This window comes from Mesoplodon mirus (assembly GCF_964341445.2).
Source record: "Mesoplodon mirus genome assembly, chromosome: 2".
NCBI classification, from domain to species: Eukaryota; Metazoa; Chordata; class Mammalia; order Artiodactyla; family Ziphiidae; genus Mesoplodon; species Mesoplodon mirus.
In genome coordinates this window covers 150,950,457-150,970,561 of record NC_138977.1, presented here as the reverse complement: position 1 = coordinate 150,970,561, position 20,105 = coordinate 150,950,457, and the positions used below count along the sequence as shown (strand labels likewise).

Genomic DNA, 20,105 nt, shown 5'->3' with positions numbered 1-20,105 from the left:
TGGCCTATTTTCATTCTTCTAGGTGCAGTGGAGCCCATAATTCTGCAGAGCTACACTGAATAGAATAGAATAAGCACTTTTCTCAATTGTATTTTGGATGTCATACTGTAGATTTTTGGGATATCATTATTTTTTAAAGATCTTTCCTTTTTTCCTCATTTTTTGCTGGGTTCCTGATTTTTTTCTTTTTTTTTTTCCTTTTTAAAAATGACCAATTATTTCTACTTCACAAAATTGATGTGAGAAATGAAAGTACACCATGATACTTTCTTTATTTATTAGTAAAGCATGTCATGAAAAAATAGGTTTATGTTTTAATTTATCCTTGAAAAGAACTGAGTTTATGGTCTTTATTTCACATCCCAGCTGTTAGGGAATTACTAAATCCATAGGGAGTTGCATGAGTTCTGTAATTGGCATGAATTATTTGAGTTTAAGGAAACACAATCACCCCACAATATAGTGATACCCAGTGCTGGATAAATCTACATTCTTCAAGAATTCAGGGTTCCAGAGGTCTGTGGGACTGTGATGTTTTCTTAGTTGAGTGCCATTTTAAATTGATTTCTTTTTTTTATAGCCTGTTAGGTGAAAACACATAATTCTTTAGCATCTTGCCTCATGACTATCTAGCCAAGCCATGCTATGAAGGAAGACTACTTAAAAGATGAAATAAGCACATAGGCTTAGGAAATGTTAAACTAATAATATTTAGTGGTTTATAATACATTCACACCCCCTCCATTCTTTCTCACCTCTTCTTCTTCTTTTAAACATAGTACAAGGAGATACAAACATAGTATCCTTGCCAAATAGTTTTCTTTCACATTGGGAGAAAGGAAAAGAGCTTCATTTTACCTTGCTGCTCTGGCATTTCCTTTCCTGTTCCCTTAAGATGTCTTGAAACTTGGTTCCTCAGTCTTTGAAGTCCCAGATTTTAGAATAAAAATATGTATCCAAGAGTGTGATGTGGTTTTCCTACTTCAACCTACGTGGTAAGACCACCTACAATGAGTTGATAGTCGGGCTTTAGGATATTGTGTGGCCTTCAAGAAATGCATTATATAATGGATTCATTTTTGTAAATAATTCCCAATTCTGTAACTCTGAAGAATTAAGATTACAGCAGGAATTATTGGTATAAATTTCTGTTGGTTCTGAATGTTAGGTGCCTGTCCAAAGTCTGTTTAATTCCTCTAAGAACTTATTTTCATTTGCAGTAGAAAAATCATGTAAAATATAAGAGAAACTGTTCCAAAGAATAACTAAACATCTATTTTTTTGAGACCTTATCATGTTCCAGGTACTTTTCCTAGGTAATCTTAAGTGCTTTTCACCATAGCCCTGGGAGTTGGTGGTTTTTTATTTTTATTATTTTTATTTTTTATTGTTTTTGCGGTACGCGGGCCTCTCACTGTTGTGGCCTCTCCCGTTGCGGAGCACAGGCTCCAGACGCGCAGGTTCAGTGGCCATGGCTCATGGGCCTAGCCGCTCCGCGGCATGTGGGATCTTTCCGGACTGGAGCACGAACCCGTGTCCCCTGCATCGGCAGGCGGACTCTCAACCACTGAGCCACCACTGAAGCCCGGAGTTGCTGTTTTTAACTCTGTTTTATAGAGGATATTAATTGAGACTCACAGAGGCAACTTGGCCGATGGCACACAACTGACTAGTAGCAGAGCCCGGTCTTGAATCAAGGTCTATTGATTCCTAGTTTTTTGTTTTTCCTTCCTCTCCATAGTCCCTTTGTATCCTAGTGACTATGTTGTAGAATATTCCTGTGCTGTTTTCTCTTTTGGCCATGTCCAGTTAACTATTATTCTTTTATTGGCAATAGGGTGACAATATAATTTATTCTTCAAAGACGGACACTTTTTTTTTTTTTTTGGCTACGCACCATGCGGATCTTAGTTCCTCGACCAGAGATGGACCCGTGTCCCCTGCAGTGGAAGCACGGAGTCTTAACCATTGGACCATCAGGGAAGTTTCCAAAGAAGGACACTTTTGAGAGTGAAAGGGGGTGCTATTAATTATTCTGGGAAAACAGGCTCATCCCAGAATTATCCCAGGCAAGTTAGAATGTATACATGCCTTAATTTTATATAAAAACAAACAAAGAACCCTAAAGTGAGTATAGCTTATTAAGAGGAGCAGCTCTCAAGATAGATCTTACTTCAAACCATGATTCTGCTATTTACTAGCCAAATAATTTTTGTCAAAATATCTCACCACTATGCCTCAATTTCCTTATATATAAAATGGGAATAATATTATTAGTACCTATTTTATAAGGTCATTGATTTAAATGAGGTAATACATGTATATCACTAAAACAGAATAAACACTTGGTGAGTATTATCTATTATTATACATAGAGAGAGAATTTTGAATGCCTTCCAAACACTTGTCTGACAATAAATGTAGCTTTATTCGTTCTTAGAATTAAAACATTAGTTTTGGGGAAGTATCACATAATGAGTTCTCAATAAATATTTATTAAATGAATAAATGAATATAATATTCCAGAGAAATAAAATGCACTAGCATCCATTTGTGTTACAAAGATAATTTGTATTTTAAAGAGACATAAAAGAATAGAGATAGGTAGGTAGGTTTTGACGGTGGTAGTAGAGGATGGGAGTTTGGGTAGGAGAAATGTTGTGTGGAGCTTTGTGGGGGGCAGACTCAGATGGGATGTGGGAGTTCTAGACAAGTTCTGTGGACCAGTAAAACTTCTAGAGTTCAGATGGAAAGAAGGGGTAGAAATGGAAGAGGCCCTTAGACAAATGTCATTTGCACAAAGATTTTATTGGCATTATATGCTAGGAAAAGAGAAATAGCTCTTGCATGGCAGGAAAATTCAGCCCTTGAAATCAGACTATCTTACTTAAACTTGAGTAAGTCCCTTGGGCAAGCAGCCTCAGCTGCTTCACTGGAAAGCTAGGGATAATAATATTTCCTTTATAGAGTTGTTGTAAGGATTAGAACGAAGTATGTGTGTGTATACATGAATATAATGTTTGCTCATAGTAGAAATTCAACAAATGATAGTTTTATAATTTTTAAGGATCGTAACAACTACCTTACTCATAGAATTTTGAAGTCAAGTACTTGAAAGCTCTTTGTGACTGTAAAGTGCTTTACAAAGATGTGGCCCTGCTATGAATGCTGACATTGTTCTAGTTACAATCTCTGGACCTTGGGTGTGCTGTTCTTAGGAAACAGCAGTGTTCCATATTCACGTGGTCAGAGCAGCAAGGATTCAAGAGTCGAGGTTGTGACTGATGTGTTTGCTAAGAATGTATTGAGGTTAAATTTTAAAGCATAACTACTTTTTAAATTCCCTTGGAAAAAAATGAGGCTTAAGTAGTTTTGAGCTTAATAAAGATCTTTGAAAAACCAGTTTCACTCCACATATTTGGAATGCTGCTGCATCAGTGGCCTTTAAGGTGAGAAGAGATAATCTTCTTGCATTTACATGTGCTTTAAGTATCTTATTTGTATTTTTTACAAATTATTCATTAAAACAGGTAATATACCCAAAAAATAGTCATTTCAACCACATTTTGGATAAATGTGTAAGGTTTTCTATTTAATTGTTTTTATGTTTCCTTCAGAGCCCATTCTGATATTCTAACTCTAATTTTGTGAATGTACCTAGGAGTGTGAACTTCAATTTTCTCAGATATAAAATGGAGGTAATACTACTTTATATGGTTGTTTATTGGGTTAACATGATAAAAGTTATGAGATGCTTAGAAAAGTGCATTATACCTACAAGTGTGATATATTATTATTGTGAACATGAATAATAATGCACCTTATATCTTAACTTGCTATAAGTAACCTCAGGAAATGAGGGTATCATCATAATTACCATTTATCAACCTCTACATTTTGCATACATTCTCCATAATTGTCTTGCAAGATTCTTCTCTTTTTAGAGATGGAGGAAACCTCCACAGAGGTTGAGTTATTTATTCAACATCACACAGAGAGGAAATTGTAAAATCAGAATACAAACACAAGCCTCTGTGACCCCAAAGCTTGTGCAGTTTCCACCATGTCATGTTGATTCCTAGTTTTGAAGCTCAGTGATGTCTCAATTCAAAATGTCCTAGTTGACTACTTATAAGCATATATTTTTTAACCTAATTCTTTCATTTCTTGAGCACCTACTATGTGCTAGGCATGTATTAGGCCCCAGTAATACAGAAGTGAATACAACATTGTCCCTGTCTTTGAGAAATTCTGTGGGGTGTCCTTCTTTGTCTTTTGTAATAGTTTTTATTTTAAAGTCTATTTTGTCTGATATGAGAATTGCTACTCCAGCTTTCTTTTGATTTCCATTTGCATGGAATATATTTTTCCATCCTCTCACTTTCAGTTTGTATGTGTCCCTAGGTCTGAAGTGAGTCTCTTGTAGACAGCATTTATACGGGTCTTATTTTTGTATCCATTCAGCCAGTCTATGTCTTTTGGTTGGAGCATTTAATCCATTTACATTTAAGGTAATTATCAATATGCATGTTCCTATTACTATTTTCTTAATTGTTTTGGGTTTGTTATTGTAGGTCTTTTCCTTCTCTTGTGTTTCCTGCTTAGAAAAGTTCCTTTAGCATTTGTTGTAAAGCTGGTTTGGTGGTGCTGAATTCTCTTAGCTTTTGCTTGTCTGTAAAGGTTTTAATTTCTCTGTTGAATCTGAATGAGATCCTTGCTGGGTATAGTAATCTTGGTTGAAGGTTTTTCCCTTTCATCACTTTAAATATGTCCTGCCACTGCCTTTTGGCTTGCAGAGTGTCTGCTGAAAGATTGGCTGTTAATCTTATGGGGATTCCCTTGTATGTTATTAGTTGCTTTTCCTTTGCTGCTTTTAATATTTTTTGTTTGTATTTAATTTTTGATAGTTTGGTTAATATGTGTCTTTGCGTGTTTCTCCTTGGATTTATCCTGTATGGGACTCTCTGCACTTCCTGGACTTGATTAGCTATTTCTTTTCCCATATTAGGGAAGATTTCAACTATAATCTCTTCAAATATTTTCTCAGTCCCTTTTTCTCTTCTTCTTCTGGGACCCTTATAATTTTGAATGTTGGGGCGTTTAATGTTGTCCCAGAGGTCTCTAAGACAGTCCTCAATTCTTTTCATTCTTTTTTCTTTATTCTGCTCTGCAGTAGTTATTTCCACTTTTTTATCTTCGAGGTCACTTATCCGTTCTTCTGCCTCAGTTATTCTGCTATTGATTCCTTCTAGAGAAGTTTAAATTTCACTTATTGTGTTGTTCATCATTGTTTGTTTGCTCTTTAGTTCTTGTAGGTCCTTGTTAAACATTTCTTTTATTTTCTCCAATCTATTTCCAAGATTTTGGATCATCTTTACTATCATTACTCTGAATTCTTTTTCAGGTAGACTGCCTATTTACTCTTCATTTGTTAGGTCTGGTGGGTTTTTACCTTGCTCCTTCATCTGCTGTGTATTTCTCTGTCTTATCATTTTGCTTAACTTACTGTGTTTCGGGTCTCCTTTTCGCAGGCTGCGGGTTTGTAGTTCCTGTTGTTTTTGGTGTCTGTCCCCAGTGGCTAAGGTTGGTTCAGTGGGTTGTGTAGGCTTCCTGGTGGAGGGGACTAGTGCCTGTGTTCTGGTGGATCAGGCTGGATCTTAGCTTTCTGGTGGGCAGGACCACATCCAGTGGTGTGTTTTGGGGTGTCTGTGACCTTATTATGATTTTAGGTAGCCTCTCTGCTAATGGGTGGGGTTATGTTCCTGTCTTGCTAGTTGTTTGGCATAGGGTGTCCAGCACTGTAGCTTGCTGGTCGTTGAGTGGAGCTGGGTCTTTGCATTGAGATGGAGATCTCTGGGAGAGCTTTCGCTGTTTGATATTACATGGAGCTGGGAGATCTCTGGTGAACTGATGTCCTGAACTCTGCTCTCCCACCTCAGAGACACAGGCCTGACACTGGCTGCAGCACCAAAACCCTGTCAGCCACATGGCTCAGAGGAAAAGGGAGAAAAAAAATAAAGAAAGAAAGGCAAAAAATAATTAAGATAAAAAATAATTATTAAAAATTTAAAAAATTATAAAAGTAATTAAAAAATAAAGAAGAGAACAACCAAACCAAAAAACAAATCCACCAATGACAAGTGCTAAAAACTATACTAAAAACAAACAAACAAAAAGAAAACGGACAGACGGATCCCTAGGACAAATGGTAAAAGCAAAGCTACACAGGCAAATTTATTTACAACAGCCAGGACATGGAAGTAACCTAAATGTCCATTGACAGATGAATGGATAAAGAAGATGTGGCACATATATACAATGGGATATTACTCAACCATAAAAAGAAATGAAATTGAGTTGATTGTAGTGAGGTGGATGGACCTAGAGTCTGTCATACAGAGTGAAGTAAGTCAGAAAGAGAAAAACAAATACCATATGCTAACGCCTGTATATGGAATCTAAAAAAAAAAGGAAAAGGTTCTGAAGGACCTAGGGGCAGGACAGGAATAAAGACGCAGACATAGAGAATGGACTTGAGGACACGGGGAGGGGGAAGGGTAAGCTGGGATGAAGTGAGAGAATGGCTTGGACTTACTTATATATACTACCAAGTGTAAAATAGATAGCTAGTGGGAAGCAGCCGCATAGCACAGGGAGATAAGCTCGGTGCACCTAGAGGGGTGGGATAGGGAGGGTGGGAGGGAGATGCAAGAGGGAGGAGATATAAGGATATATGTATATGTATAACTGATTCACTTTGTTTTAAAGCAGAAACTAACACACCATTGTAAAGCAATTATACTCCAATAAAGAGTACAAAAAAAAATTCTATGGGGAAGGAGGACTCCATTCATTTGTATAGATGGCATCTGCTAGTCTTTTCTTTTCAGGGAGATTGATGACATAAGATTGACTGACATAAAAATTTTTGGACTACTTATTTTCTCTGGGTGTGCTATAGAATGTTCCACAATTGCCTAAGAGTTAGATGTAGAAACACAGTAAAACACAAATACTCAAACTCCCTGTCATTCTTCGTTGGAAGCATGATGTTCTCTTGGATTCAGTCACCACCCCACTTTTTTCACCATCCCTTGGCTATTCCAGCATGACTTCACAGGAGTGGAAACAAGAGGGGAGTCTGGTATACTAATGATTTAGCTGTGGTTTTTTTTGAGTCACATCAATGAAACATACTTTAGAACAGCTGAGCTAATAGATATGATGAGACTGCATGGGTTGAATGCCATGTTTGGAATATAATATTTCTTTTTTCCCCTCAATTTTCATGACTAACAAGTGATAAAATTTCAGCAATTCACTAAATGCCTGGCAGGGTTAATGTACCAATTACACCACTGGTGACATCAGGATGCTGGTGCATTAGACACATTTTGTGCAGTAGTTTTATAAGGCTGCTTCCAATGGAGATGCTTAGAAATGAAGCATCAATGTACTGGTAAATGACCTAAGGGTAATTTAGTTATCCTGAGCATTCTTAAACATATTTTCCTAATGGAAATTTTTATTGTGATGAGCATTGAACCACTTAGTATCGTTGCTATCATATTCCATTTGTCTGAGTAAAAATACAGATGGCATTAAAAACAGGCATAATGCCTAATTAGCCTAATGCCACAATGGATGATATCAATACAGTACTTAGGGAGAACTCGTTACAGTCACCATGAAGCCAGTGAATTTTCTCTTTCCCAGACTTGAGGAGGTAAGCCTATTTTCTTTTTCTTTTTTTTTTTCTAGTTCAACAATTTTAATTTTACAGCTGAGAGTGATGAAAGGCTGTCATATGTTTAAAATTACAAAGTTATTTAATAGCAGAACCAAGTCTAAACGTAAGCCTATTTTCAATTTAAAAGAAAAAAAAATCATTCAAAGCAGGACTTGTAAAAGGAATTTTCATTCATAGTGAAGAGATCAGGATTACTTTCCCCACCAATTATATGACCTTTTAGGTGAAAAATGCCATCAACTTCTCCCCAGAGTGACAGAAATTTATCATTGTCTGTTCTTCAGGGGAATTAAATAGATTTTTTAAATGCTCCAGTGAGGTCACAGTTTTACTTTTATGCTCATAGAGCACCAGGGCTTGCAGATGCTGGCATTTCTGTGTTTTTCAGACAAGTGATAAGAACCTAAAGGAAGACTTTTATTTTATTTATTTATTTTTTTTCAGAGGTATATAACATGTTTTAATTCTCTCGGAAGAATTTCTCTTTAATGGCTTGTTTTTCTTTCCTTTTTTTTTTCATTTTCACCAACTGTATTTATTTATTTATTTTTAATTACTATTATTTTTTACATCTTTATTGGAGTATAATTGCTTTACAATGGTGTGTTAGTTTCTGCTTTATAACAAAGTGAATCAGTTATACATATACATATGTTCCCATATCTCTTCCAAGAACACTTTTAACTTGTAAGCAACTGCATTGTATAGTTCAGTTACTTTGAAACTCTGCCTAACACCCCCCTCCCCGACCCGTGTGTCTCCGACCCATGTGTCTCCAAACTAAAGAGAAATGCAAGACTCTAATGTTAAAAAATTGCCAACAACAAAAACAACAACAAACCAGGCAAGACATCGAGTCAAGTCTACCTTCCTAAGTATTCATGAATTCCAAAATCAAAATAGGAACAAAAGCGGTTTAAAAATAGTTTCCTTGGTTGGCCGTAATTTCAGGGGCAAGCTGGAGAACTTTTGGACTCAGGGAATACATCAAAGTGAAAGCGTTCAAACCGGCTGTGTTTCGATGTTGGCCCATTGTGGCCTCTGGGCTGCCTCTAATTGTGTTGTATTTGTGAGTCAAACTCTCATTTTTGTCTTAGCAAGCTGAACAATGGAGGCATTTGTTCTCAGTCTCCTGCCACCGCACTGCTTGTGTTCCAGGCCACTGTGCCCAAACTCTAACGGAGAAAAAGGAACCCACTTTAGAATGCTTTGAAGGGTCAGCAGGATTGCTGGACTTGGAGTAAAGCACTGACTTAATTTATATCCATTGGTTATTTTGAGAGCTTAGCTGTGTGTATGTTGTTTCTCAGCCACAGGGGAGGAGCTACAGTATACTTGCAAATATTATTTCTTTTGCCATGGGTGATATAGACTATGGTTTGAAAAAGTTCTGTTTATTCACCAGGGTTGTATTCTCAAGTGCAAGCATGAACTTCTCCTACTTTCCATTTGTTGCTAAGCCCTTTGCTTTGTCTAAGTAAGTGACGATTCTGAGAGGTAAATCTGTGCATTGGAAAGTTGAGACCATTTTCACCAGAACAAAATAAAGAGGGGGAGAAAAAAAGATTGAGGAACACAGCATAAAACTAGCTTACTGAAATCTCTCTATCCTTGCAGAAGGGATAAATGAATGTCTGGGTGCTGGTAACCCTTTCCTCAGGGTAGAGAAAGGCAGCCATTGAGTTCTCATTTAGGGCATCAAAGACGCTGAGAAAGGGGTTAAAGGGCTTTTGGCCAAGGTTTTTATTGCTGCTATGGGGCTGGTTTGGATAAACCCTATGAATGCTGGGCTCACACTGGCGGCTTTGTCAGGTTGTCACTTCTGTTGTCACCAAACTGAGACCTTATTAGGGGCTTCTGTCTGTATTTGACCTTGGAATCATGGCCATGGCCATTGCCGCTTCCCTGCTCTAAGCACAGCTCCTTCCACTGAGTCATTACTGACGTTATAGTCAAACTGTCCTTTAGAGGAGAACAAACCACTTAACTCCAAGTGTGAGCTTACTGAGCACATTAACTGTTTACAGGAGTGTCAGTGACAGTGCAGCCTCTTGTATCCTAGGTGAAGATCATTCCTTAGTCACGAATTCCTTTTTTCAATTTCCCTTCTCCAGGGCACTCCCACTGGTTCTTTTCCAGCTGGTGATCTGACAAGTCTTCTTTCTCTTACAGCCAAGGCTAGAGTCCCCTCTCTACTTGAGCTTCTCTGATAACTGGTAACTGAGGAAGTGGACAGTTCTTTAGGGATCTGGCAATGGGTACTCAGGATTTCACTCAAGCAAAACAAAAACTATCTGCCTCCAAAAACCTTGTATGGCTATGGCTTCTGGACCCCATGACAGAAGTTTCTTTCTCTCCTGGATTTTCCCTTGAGCTTCAAGTTCATTGACTTAGTCTACCAACCCTCTCTTTCTTTGCCCAGTGACTCTTATTTGTGTCTTCGTCCTTGCTACTGTTTCATTTTCATTCTCCATAATAGGAATTCAAATGGAAAAAATCTCCTGTCTCAAGCAAAAATCATTTGCATACACGATGATAAAGAAAAGAGGCTGATTTTCTCTAACCTCTTAGAATCAGGGTCTTTACTTTTCATGTTTCAGAGAAGTATTGAGAGGATTGCTTATCAGAAATTAGTTGGCCGTTAAAATTCCCTCATCTGTGAAAATGAAGGGATTAGAGCAAAGGATCTCATAAGGGTCTCTCTAGTGCTAAAAGTTTCCATGCACTGATGATGCTCTGTCTCCTTGTGGGAGAGGACAGATGGATGCTCAGCTTTTATACTACTCATCTTTTTGATCAATGGGTTGAACATCTGTTTGGGATTTCTGATACCACTGCACTGCAATTCCCATTGCTCACCCTTTCAGCTGGCAGCAACAGAATGCCTCTCCAGAAGGCATCAGGCCTCTTGTCTCTGGAAGAGCTTTTTATTCTTATTATTTCCAAGAATATTATAAGAGCTAGATTCCTTCATATTTCCTTTCTGAGACTGGGAAATCTATTTTGGGGTAATGGAGAAAAAAATATATTCCTCTCAAGTAGCTCAAGAGATTTAATATCTAGTCATAGTATTAATTTATAAAATGAAATATAAATTTAAAAGGTAAAATTATATTTTGATTTATTTCTTCAAGGGAGAAGCGAACCTTTAAAAAATTAACAGAATTTAATTAATTAATTAATTAATTAATTATTTTTAATTTTTGGCTGTTTTGGGTCTTCGTTGCTGCACGCGGGCTTTCTCTGGTTGTCGCCAGCAGGGGTTACTCTTCGTTGCGGCGCGCGGGCTTCTCATTGTCTGTTGTGGCTTCTCTTCTTGCAGAGCATGGGCCCTAGGTGCGCGGGCTTCAGTAGATGTGGCACGTGGGCTCAGTAGTTGTGGCTCGCGGGCTCTAGAGGGCAGGCTCAGTAGTTGTGGTGCACGGGCTTAGTTGCTCCGTGGCATGTGGGATCTTCCTGAACCAGGGCTCGAACCTGTGTCCCCTGCATTGACAGGCAGATTCTTAACCACTGCACTACAACAGTGTGGTGCATTTGTTACAATTAATAAGAAAGTATTACAAATTATAGTTATTAGTTATATTATTATTAGTTAAAGTCCAGTTTATTGAGATCTCCTTAGTTTAACCTAATGCTCCTTTTCTGTTCCAAGATCCCATCCAGGATACCACATTACATATTGTCATGCCTCCTAAGGCTCCTCTTGGCTGTGACAGTTCTTAGGCTTTCATTGTTCTTGATGACCTTGATAGTTTTGAGGAGTATCGATTAGGTGTACTGGAGGATACCCCTCTACTGAAATTTGTCTGATGGTTTTCTCATGATTAGATTGGGTTATGTGTTTTTGAGAGGAAGATCCCAGAATAAAGTGCTGTTCTCATCACATCTGATCAAAGGTAATACCTTCAATATGATTTATCACTGTTGATGTGAATCTTGGTTGCCTGACTGAAATAGTGTTTGTCAGATTTCTCCAAGGAAGCCAACTAGTTTTAAACCTGTGTTGAGTATTTCTTCAAATAAGAGTTCTAGATTTGGAAATTAATTTGGAAAATAGCATGAGGAAAGGGCCTTCAGCATAATGGAAACAAATGGAATAGTCATTTACCGAGACCACTGTCCAAGAGAGATAAATTTTGTGTGTGTGTAGGTGACACGCCAGGAGATAAAAAGGGAGGAAACAGAAGATGATCTTTTTCTCTGGGAAGTTTCAGCCCCAGGAAGGAATCACTGCCCTGTTGATCATGACTGTCAACTCAAACATTTCATTCTGGTCTGAGAGCCATTTAAAGAAGTTACCATCCAGGGGTACTCTCAGCATTTTGGAACAACTTGCTCAGGGAAAGAAGGAAAAGGCATTTCCTAATCCTCGTCTGCATCTTTCTAGCCTGACTCTATCCAGGTTGATGGGATTGTGAAGCTTTTCCTATGGGCTCAGGCTTGTTATTTTTATTTAAAATTGAGTGAAAGAAGTATTATGAAGAATAATTCAGGTAGGTAGTTACTTAAATATCCTGTCACATATGTTAATATTAGTGAAAGTTAGGAAAATAACTTCCTTAACAGAATACAGATGTGACCTTATAATTAGATATACTTTGTAGCATTTGAATTCTAAATACCACATATGTGAATTTAGCAAAAGGAGTTCCCTTTAAATAAAACCCATTGTATAGATTAATGTGTATTTACATAATTTTTAGTGTTGTCCAAAATGATTTTTATACTAGTTATTTATATATTTCTCCATAAAATTTTTTCTCCTTTTGTCAATGAGTATTTACATTATGACTGCTTTGTGCATGCATGTATTGTACAATTTCCTTTTTCCTCCTCTGGCCCACATATACCAACACCATTTTCTTAGCCATTAGCACAGATGACAGGATCAAAAACATGATTTTCTTTACAGAATTGGGTACAAAGTAGGCACCAAATAGAGGTAGCTATTTTATTAATATTAAAAGTAAATTATAAGTAATGTGAGAATTCTACTACTTTCTTAAAATTTCATGGATCCATCCCTTCTTTAGTGCTACTGCTTCAGTTCTCATCCACATTTTCTCTGCTTTTCTTCAGTCTATTAAGTGCCCTGCAGCCAGAGCTTGCCTTCTCAATTTTTTTTTTTTTTTCTGTCCGCGGGCCTCTCACTGTTGTGACCTCTCCCGTTGTGGAGCACAGGCTCCGGACGCACGGGCTCAGCAGCCATGGCTCATGGGCCCAGCCGCTCACGTGGCATGTGGGATCTTCCCGGACCGGGGCACGAACCCATGTCCCCTGCATCGGCAGGCGGACTCTCAACCACTACGCCACCAGTGAAGCCCACCTTCTCAATATTAAATTTAATTATGTCCTTTATGCCTCCACTGTAACTTGTTCATATCTGCACATCACAATGACTCTGGATTGCCATCACTAGTTTTTCGTCCTGCCTCCCCTACATGATGATGAGATCTCTGAGGGCAGGGACAGTGTCTCATTCACCTTGAATAACCCCCAGTACATTGTAGACTCAGTAACCATGTGATGAATGAATGAATGAGTATATTTGGAGGATAACTGGTGGACATCTTCATGCATAGACTAAAATACTGGCATCTCTTTTTGTTTTATTGCCCACCCTTCATGAGTCTCTTAAAAAAATCTTTGAGGAACATTTTTTTTTTTTAACATTTTCAAACATGGACCAATGTAAGGAGAATACTATGATGAATCTCCATGTATCCAATCAGCTTAAAAAATCAGCACCATTTTGCTAATTTTGTTTCACCTTATCTCCCATCCTACATTTTTTTGGTTTCATTTGGCTGGAGTAATTGAAAGAGAACACCAAACATTGTGTCATTAAAAAAAAAAAAATTTATTTATTTATTTTTGGCTGCGTTGGGTCTTTGTTGCTGCGCGCGGGCTTTCTCTAGTTGTGGCGAGCAGGGGCTACTCTTCGTTGCAGTGCACGGGCTTCTCATTGCGGTGGCTTCTTTTGTTGCCAAGCATAGGCTCTAGGCATGCGGGCTTCAGTAGTTGTGGCTCACAGGCTCTAAAGTGCAGGCTCAGTAGTTGTGGCACATGGGCTTAGCCGCTCCACGATATGTGGGATCTTCCCAGACCAGGGCTTGAACCCATGTCCCCTGCATTGGCAGGCGGATTCTTAACCACTGCACCACCAGGGAAGCCCTACTGTGTCATTTTACTTATAAATATTTCATTATGCCTCTACCTAGTAAGTTCCATTTTTTCCCACCCTGCCATTATCACACCTCATTCATATAACTTAATACCAAATATCTAATTTTCATATTTCCCTGATTGTCTCAAACCTGCTTTTTTTTTTTTTTTTACAGTTGATTTGTTCAAATCAGAACCCAAAGAAGACCCGTACATTGCATTCGCTTACAGTGAGGCCTTATTTAATCATCACTTATAGGCGAGTGTGATTTATGTCAAAGATGGGTAAATGGGCTTCCCTGGTGGCACAGTGGTTGAGAGTCCACCTGCCGATGCAGGGTACACGGGTTCGTGCCCCGGTCCGGGAAGATCCCACATGCCGCGGAGCGGCTAGGCCCGTGAGCCATGGCCGCTGAACCTGCGCATCCGGAGCCTGTGCTCCGCAACGGGAGGGGCCACAACAGTGAGAGGCCCACATACCGCAAAAAACAAAACAAAACAAAACAAAAAACCAAAAAAAAAACCCCCAAAAACAACAACAACAAAAAAAGATGGGTAAATGATGGTCTGCATAAAAAGTTTATTTCTGCTTCACTTTTTCTCTGTTCTACTTAAACATTTAATAACATTAGGCCTAGAATTAGCCATTTCATGATCGAGCATTTTGGTTCATGTGTTCATTCATTCAATAAGTACTTACTGAGTGCCTACTCAGTGTTAAGCACTGTCCTAGGCACAGAGTTTCAACAGTTAAAACAGCATCAGCAATCCCTACCTCATGGAGCTTGCATTCTGGTGGCTGGGGCCTCTGCAGGTGATAGCACTAGATTTGACCTGGAAGGGAGGAAAGGATGTTCAGCAGTAAGTCCAGAAGATTTAACTGATGCAGATTTGGCATTTAGGAGCTAAGATATTATTAAGACTTGAAGTGTTTCCCAGTCATCAGGTCCTTATTAGAACATTATTTCCATTGCAGTTATTTCTCTCTAACTCCTATACAAGCTGCCTGCCTGCTCACTAGATGAATCTTCTTAAAACTCCGTTTTGATCATGTCATTTCCTTATCAAAAAACCTAAAGTATGACTCATACTCTGTCAATAAAGGTCAAACTGCCTAGCTTGACACTTAAGACCTTGAAGTCTGACCTTAACTTATGGGGTTTTTTTTTGTTTTTTTTGCTTTTTTGTTTTTTTATTGCGTTACATGGGCTTCTCACTGTTGTGGCCTCTCCTGTTGCGGAGCACAGGCTCCAGACGTGCAGGCTCAGTGGCCATGGCTCACGGGCCTAGCCGCTCCATGGCATGTGAGATCTTCCCAGACCGGGGCACGAACCCACGTCCCCTGCATTGGCAGGCAGACTCAACCACTGCGCCAGAAGGAAAGCCCTAACTTATGTTTTCAATTTTATCTTTGTGTTTTGTTAACTCTACTGCAGCCAGACTGGTCTTTTGAACTTACCTTGAGTATCTGCTCTGTATCTTTACATTAGGCCAATAGTAATGCATCTTACTTTCTTCTTTGGGTCATTCTCTTCCCTTCCCTCTCCTTCCCTCCAATTTCTTTTCCTATTCTCTCTTTTTTTTCAATTTTTTTATTTATTTTTATTTATTTTTGGCTGCATTATGTCTTCATTGCTGCATGCAGGCTTTCTTCATTTGCGGTGAGCGGGGGCTACTCTTTGTTGTGGTGTGCAGGCTTCTCATTGCGGTGGCTTCTCTTGTTGCGGAGCATGGGCTCTAGGCGCGCTGGCTCAGTAGTTGTGGCACACGGGCTCACTAATTGTGACTCGCGGGCTCTAGAGCACAGGCTCAATAGTTGTGGTGCACGGGCTTAGTTGCTCCACAGCATTTGGGATCTTCCCAAACCAGGGCTGGAACCCGTGTCCCCTACATTGGCAGGTGGATTCCTAATCACTATGCCACCAGGCAAGCCCCATATTCTCTCTTCTTATCTATTTCAAAGCTCAGCACAAGTTTCATCACCTCTGTTAAGATTACACACAACCAAGCCATTTAATGCCCAGTCCACCAATGTGCCACTTAGTTTACCTTGCCTTCATTTATACCACCAGCTGTGGCTAAGACCTAGACTTTATAAACCAGAAAGACCTGGATCTGATTTTCTGTCCAATCACTTATTAGTAATAGGGTCTTGCGGCAAGTCCCTTTATTTCTCAGAGTCTCACTATCCTTGTCTTAGAATATAAATACAGGATGATTTTCATGGGGCTGTTCTTTCTTTTTTTAGTATTTATTTATTTGGTTGCACTGAGTCTTAGTTGCGGCAGACAGGTTCCTTCATTGTGGCTTGTGGGCTCCTTAGTTGCGGCTCACCATCTCCTTAGTTACGGCATGTGAACTCCCAGTTGTGGCATGCATGTGGGATCTAGTTCCCTGATCAGGAATCGAACCCAGGCCCCCATCACTGGGAGCATGGAGTCCTATCCAGTGCGCCACCAGAGAAGTCCCATGAGGTTGTTTTGAATAGTAATTGAGGTAATGTGTGTAAAGTAGTCAGTGCAATTTTTGGTACTTGGAAGCATTGTATAAGTGATATTTTATTATTAATTATTTTATTTTGTTTAATTACATCATCTCCAATTTGACTGAAAGGCCTTTAAATAATTCTTTGTACACTGTTGATACTGCGTGTCATTTTGTGGGCAGTCATATTTTTTAGGTTTCTGACCTACCACTTTTAGCCCCTGGGGCTCCTACATAGTCATCTAAATATTGATCTACTTGTCCAGATATTGTTTTTAGTAGTCAGTTTTGACTGGACAGCTATAAGGTATGAACAGAAACATACATTGTGAAAAATGACTAGAACATGAAGGGAAAGCAACTGTAGCTATTATTCCTATATAAGGAGTTAAAATTAGGCCAAATGATTAAATTAGTGAGTCTTTGTCTTTATATGGGGTTTTCTATTAAGTTTAGGCAGGAAAGAGAGATGTTGAGAAACTGATGCTGAGAGATTCTGTCTTGTTAATATTTTATTTGTTGCAAATGGTTTTCCGCGTTGTTTCCTTGCCAACCTCAAAGCAAAACACTCTGCCTTGAAAGAAGAAAAATCAGAGGTGTGTTACATTTCACCACAGGAAGCTATTCACAGTCAGAGGCCAGGAGAATCCAGTTGAATTGTGGATCTGAAGGAGGCCAAAAAAGTGCATTTTAAACCAAGCTAAGCACAAGACACTGCCTCATTAAGAGAGGAGAGTTACAGGCTCACAGTGAAGAGGAGATCACGTAAATTGCTCTCAATTCTCTTGGAGAAGAATAAACGTGTATGCAAATGCCCAGGCCCTGGTCTTCAGTTTCAAAAGGAAATAATGTGTGTTCTGTCAGTGGAGCTCAAACTATTCAAAGGCTCGACAGAACAGCCTGATGGGAGCTGGATGCAAGGACTTCACGTAGTAGCTCTGTGTCAGTGGCAGTCTCTTGAAATTGGGACTAAAATTAAAAGTAGTTGAGTGCAACCAGTTCTAAATGTCAGATGAAACACTTTGCTCAGCGTGTGGTGTACAACACTGATTTTCCTATTGTGTTCCACATTGTTGCGTGAGATGTTGAATCAGGTCCCTGTGAGTTCATTCACGAATATAAGAGCTGGAAGGCAACTCCATCCATAATTACTGTTCTGAGATGTTATTGCCTATTTGCCTTGAACTTTAATTGGACAAGGTATTTGTGAACTTGCTTTATTCTTTTGACACCTGGAGGCGATGTTTTTCTTCTTTCAATTTGATTGGCCTTTTCCATGGAAACATCTTATGAATGCTTAAATGTTGTACTTTCTAAATTGGTGCTAAGGCACAGAGAGGATTGTTCACCAGAGAAAAAGTGGACTAGGGGAAGACTTTCTAAATGGTATTATGCAAACTATGTGATCTCTATGGTTACATATGTGATTCTGAAGGAATTTGAAATGACGTTCTGATTTAAGTGTCTGAATACCTCTCTGATTTTGGTAACTCCTAATAAGATTATGTGAGTGTGGACACTGCATCTGTTGAAACTTTAATCTTTTAATCTAGACATAGGGTAGGTCAAATAGATAAGGGCAGGGAAAGAGAAATGGTAAGCATTTGATAATGTGTGTACCAGAGAGTCTCTTTTTGGGACTTCAAAGAGCCTCCTGGGAAAGTGAAGAGTGACAATGCCTTGGCTCCATAGTGGCTCTAGAATAGTCCCATAATAAGAGAATGCAAATAGGACAAATGATCCAGGAAATTGCTTCACATAGGGCAGTGGTCTTCAAACATTCACTTGTATCAGAATCACTTGGAAGCCTTGCTAAAATGCATATTATTGGACCCATTTCCTGAATTTCTAATTCAGAAGGTCTGGCGTAGGGCCCAAGATTTTGCATCTCTAATAGGTTTCTAGGTGATGCTGATATACTGCTGGTCCTGGAATCTCTGAAATAAAGCAATGATTCTTGCCTTGTTCTCTCAAACTTTAATATGCAGAAGTTGTAAAAAGTGTAAAGTCAAAAAATTATATTGGAGTGAGGCTCAAGACTCTGTGATTTAAAAAAAAAAGCACCTTTAGTGATTGGTCTGTTGTAACTGGCCCAGAGACACTGGTCTAGGGGCTCCAAGCCACTGGGACATCACTAACTCTTTAGTACTTGGGTCCTTCATATTTTCATAACTATTTATAACTTGACTGTCAGTTAAAGACTGTTAGAGTTCTAATATGCCTTGAAGAGTAAGAGAAAATAAAATGGAAACATTACAATATTTGTTTTACAATATTTTTTGTTTTTGTTTTATAATATTTTAATGGCCTAATGATATCATAGGCCAAATCACATCTTATGAAAATATGATATATTGTGATAAAATATGATGAGCATTTAGCAAAACCTGATATAATATAACAAGACTTTGGCATGAAAAAGTTGCTTATCTCCTGATATCAAGTAAAATGTAAATAAATCAAATCTTTTAAAGGAGGCAGCAAGATATAATGAAAAAGAAGACTAAAAGAAAAAAGAAAAAAAAAGATGACTTTGGAGATGGACAGTTCCAGGCTTCAGCACTTAGAGCTAGGCACATTACTTAACCTTTTTTCATCTGTGAAAGGGATTTAGTAATTCCTGTCTTACATGTCATGAAGAATAAATAGATAATATAAACAGAGAGACATATTGTGTTTAATAAATGGTAGTTATAGAAGGAAGAAGAAAAAGTAGGACACAGGCACTTCTCATCTCTTAGTTTTTTTATTTCAATTTAACTGGGACAAGAGAGGCCTGTCCAGCTTAACATTCCTTGAACAGCAATTTCGACCAGTGCTTTTGTATGAATTTGAGACTGACTTTGAAAGTAGACATCACCCCTCAAGTTTCTTTCATGTAAGAATTATGAATGTAGCCCTTGAAGATATAAATTAAAACTAAGAAAATTTTAGACTGATTTTGGATATTGTGTAATAGAAAGCATGTCTTTCTTTGATTAAATAGGTATATGTTATATGCATATTTTCTGGAATGCTAAGAAAATTTAAACAGATGAAGTGAGTTTTTATATTTTAGCATGGTTAAGGACCATGAAGGCAAAAAAATCAATGTTATATAATAACAATACTATATAATATTTAAGACAGTAACTATATGTATGTATATAAAGTGATTCTGGAAATAGTGTGTTTCTTGTCAAGCCTGGTTATTCCAAGAACACCTTTCTCTTTACTTTTATATGCTTTATATATAGAATATTCTTCTTTGTACTTTATATGCTTTCACTTTTTTTTTTTTTTTAATGAGAAGGAATAGATGAAACATTCACCAGGATTCTTGAAGAGACTTTAATGAAGAGGTAGTTTAAAGAGAAGTGAGTCAGGTTAAGGGAACCATCAAGGGGTGGTGAGGGACCATGGGGCAACCACCATCACTCTTAGGCTAGATCTGAAAGAGGTAGAGGAAGCTGTGTTTACTAGAATGTAGAGGAGGGAACGTCTGATGGAAGCTATGGTGCTAGAGGAATGCAGCTACTGCCTGGATGTCAAAGCAGGGAGGGAACATGAAGAATACATACATTAATCTCTCTCCGATTCTATTTTGGGATCTGTTGCTGGTGCATTCAACTGAGCAAACACAAATGGATGCCAGTGGGCAGGAGAGTTTGTGTGACACAGGGTAGGGGTCAACCTCACAGGATGAGAACAGGGCAGAGAAGAAAAA

The 20,105-nt window shown here is 38.5% G+C and overlaps 1 protein-coding gene across 19 annotated transcripts in view; it reads left to right on the top strand.

The window, feature by feature from the left end:
- Positions 1–20,105, top strand: part of ANK2 (ankyrin 2) — a 710,377-nt gene that overhangs the window by 169,984 nt on the left and 520,288 nt on the right. The window contains exon 1 of one of the 19 annotated variants that reach the window (XM_082640882.1): positions 7,421–7,726. The exons of the other annotated variants lie outside the window; for them this stretch is intronic. Coding sequence (XP_082497008.1) covers positions 7,688–7,726 — 39 coding nt within the window. The 5' untranslated portion in view covers positions 7,421–7,687. Of the gene's footprint in view, positions 1–7,420; positions 7,727–20,105 lie in introns of those variants that run through there. 19 annotated transcript variants of the gene reach the window in all.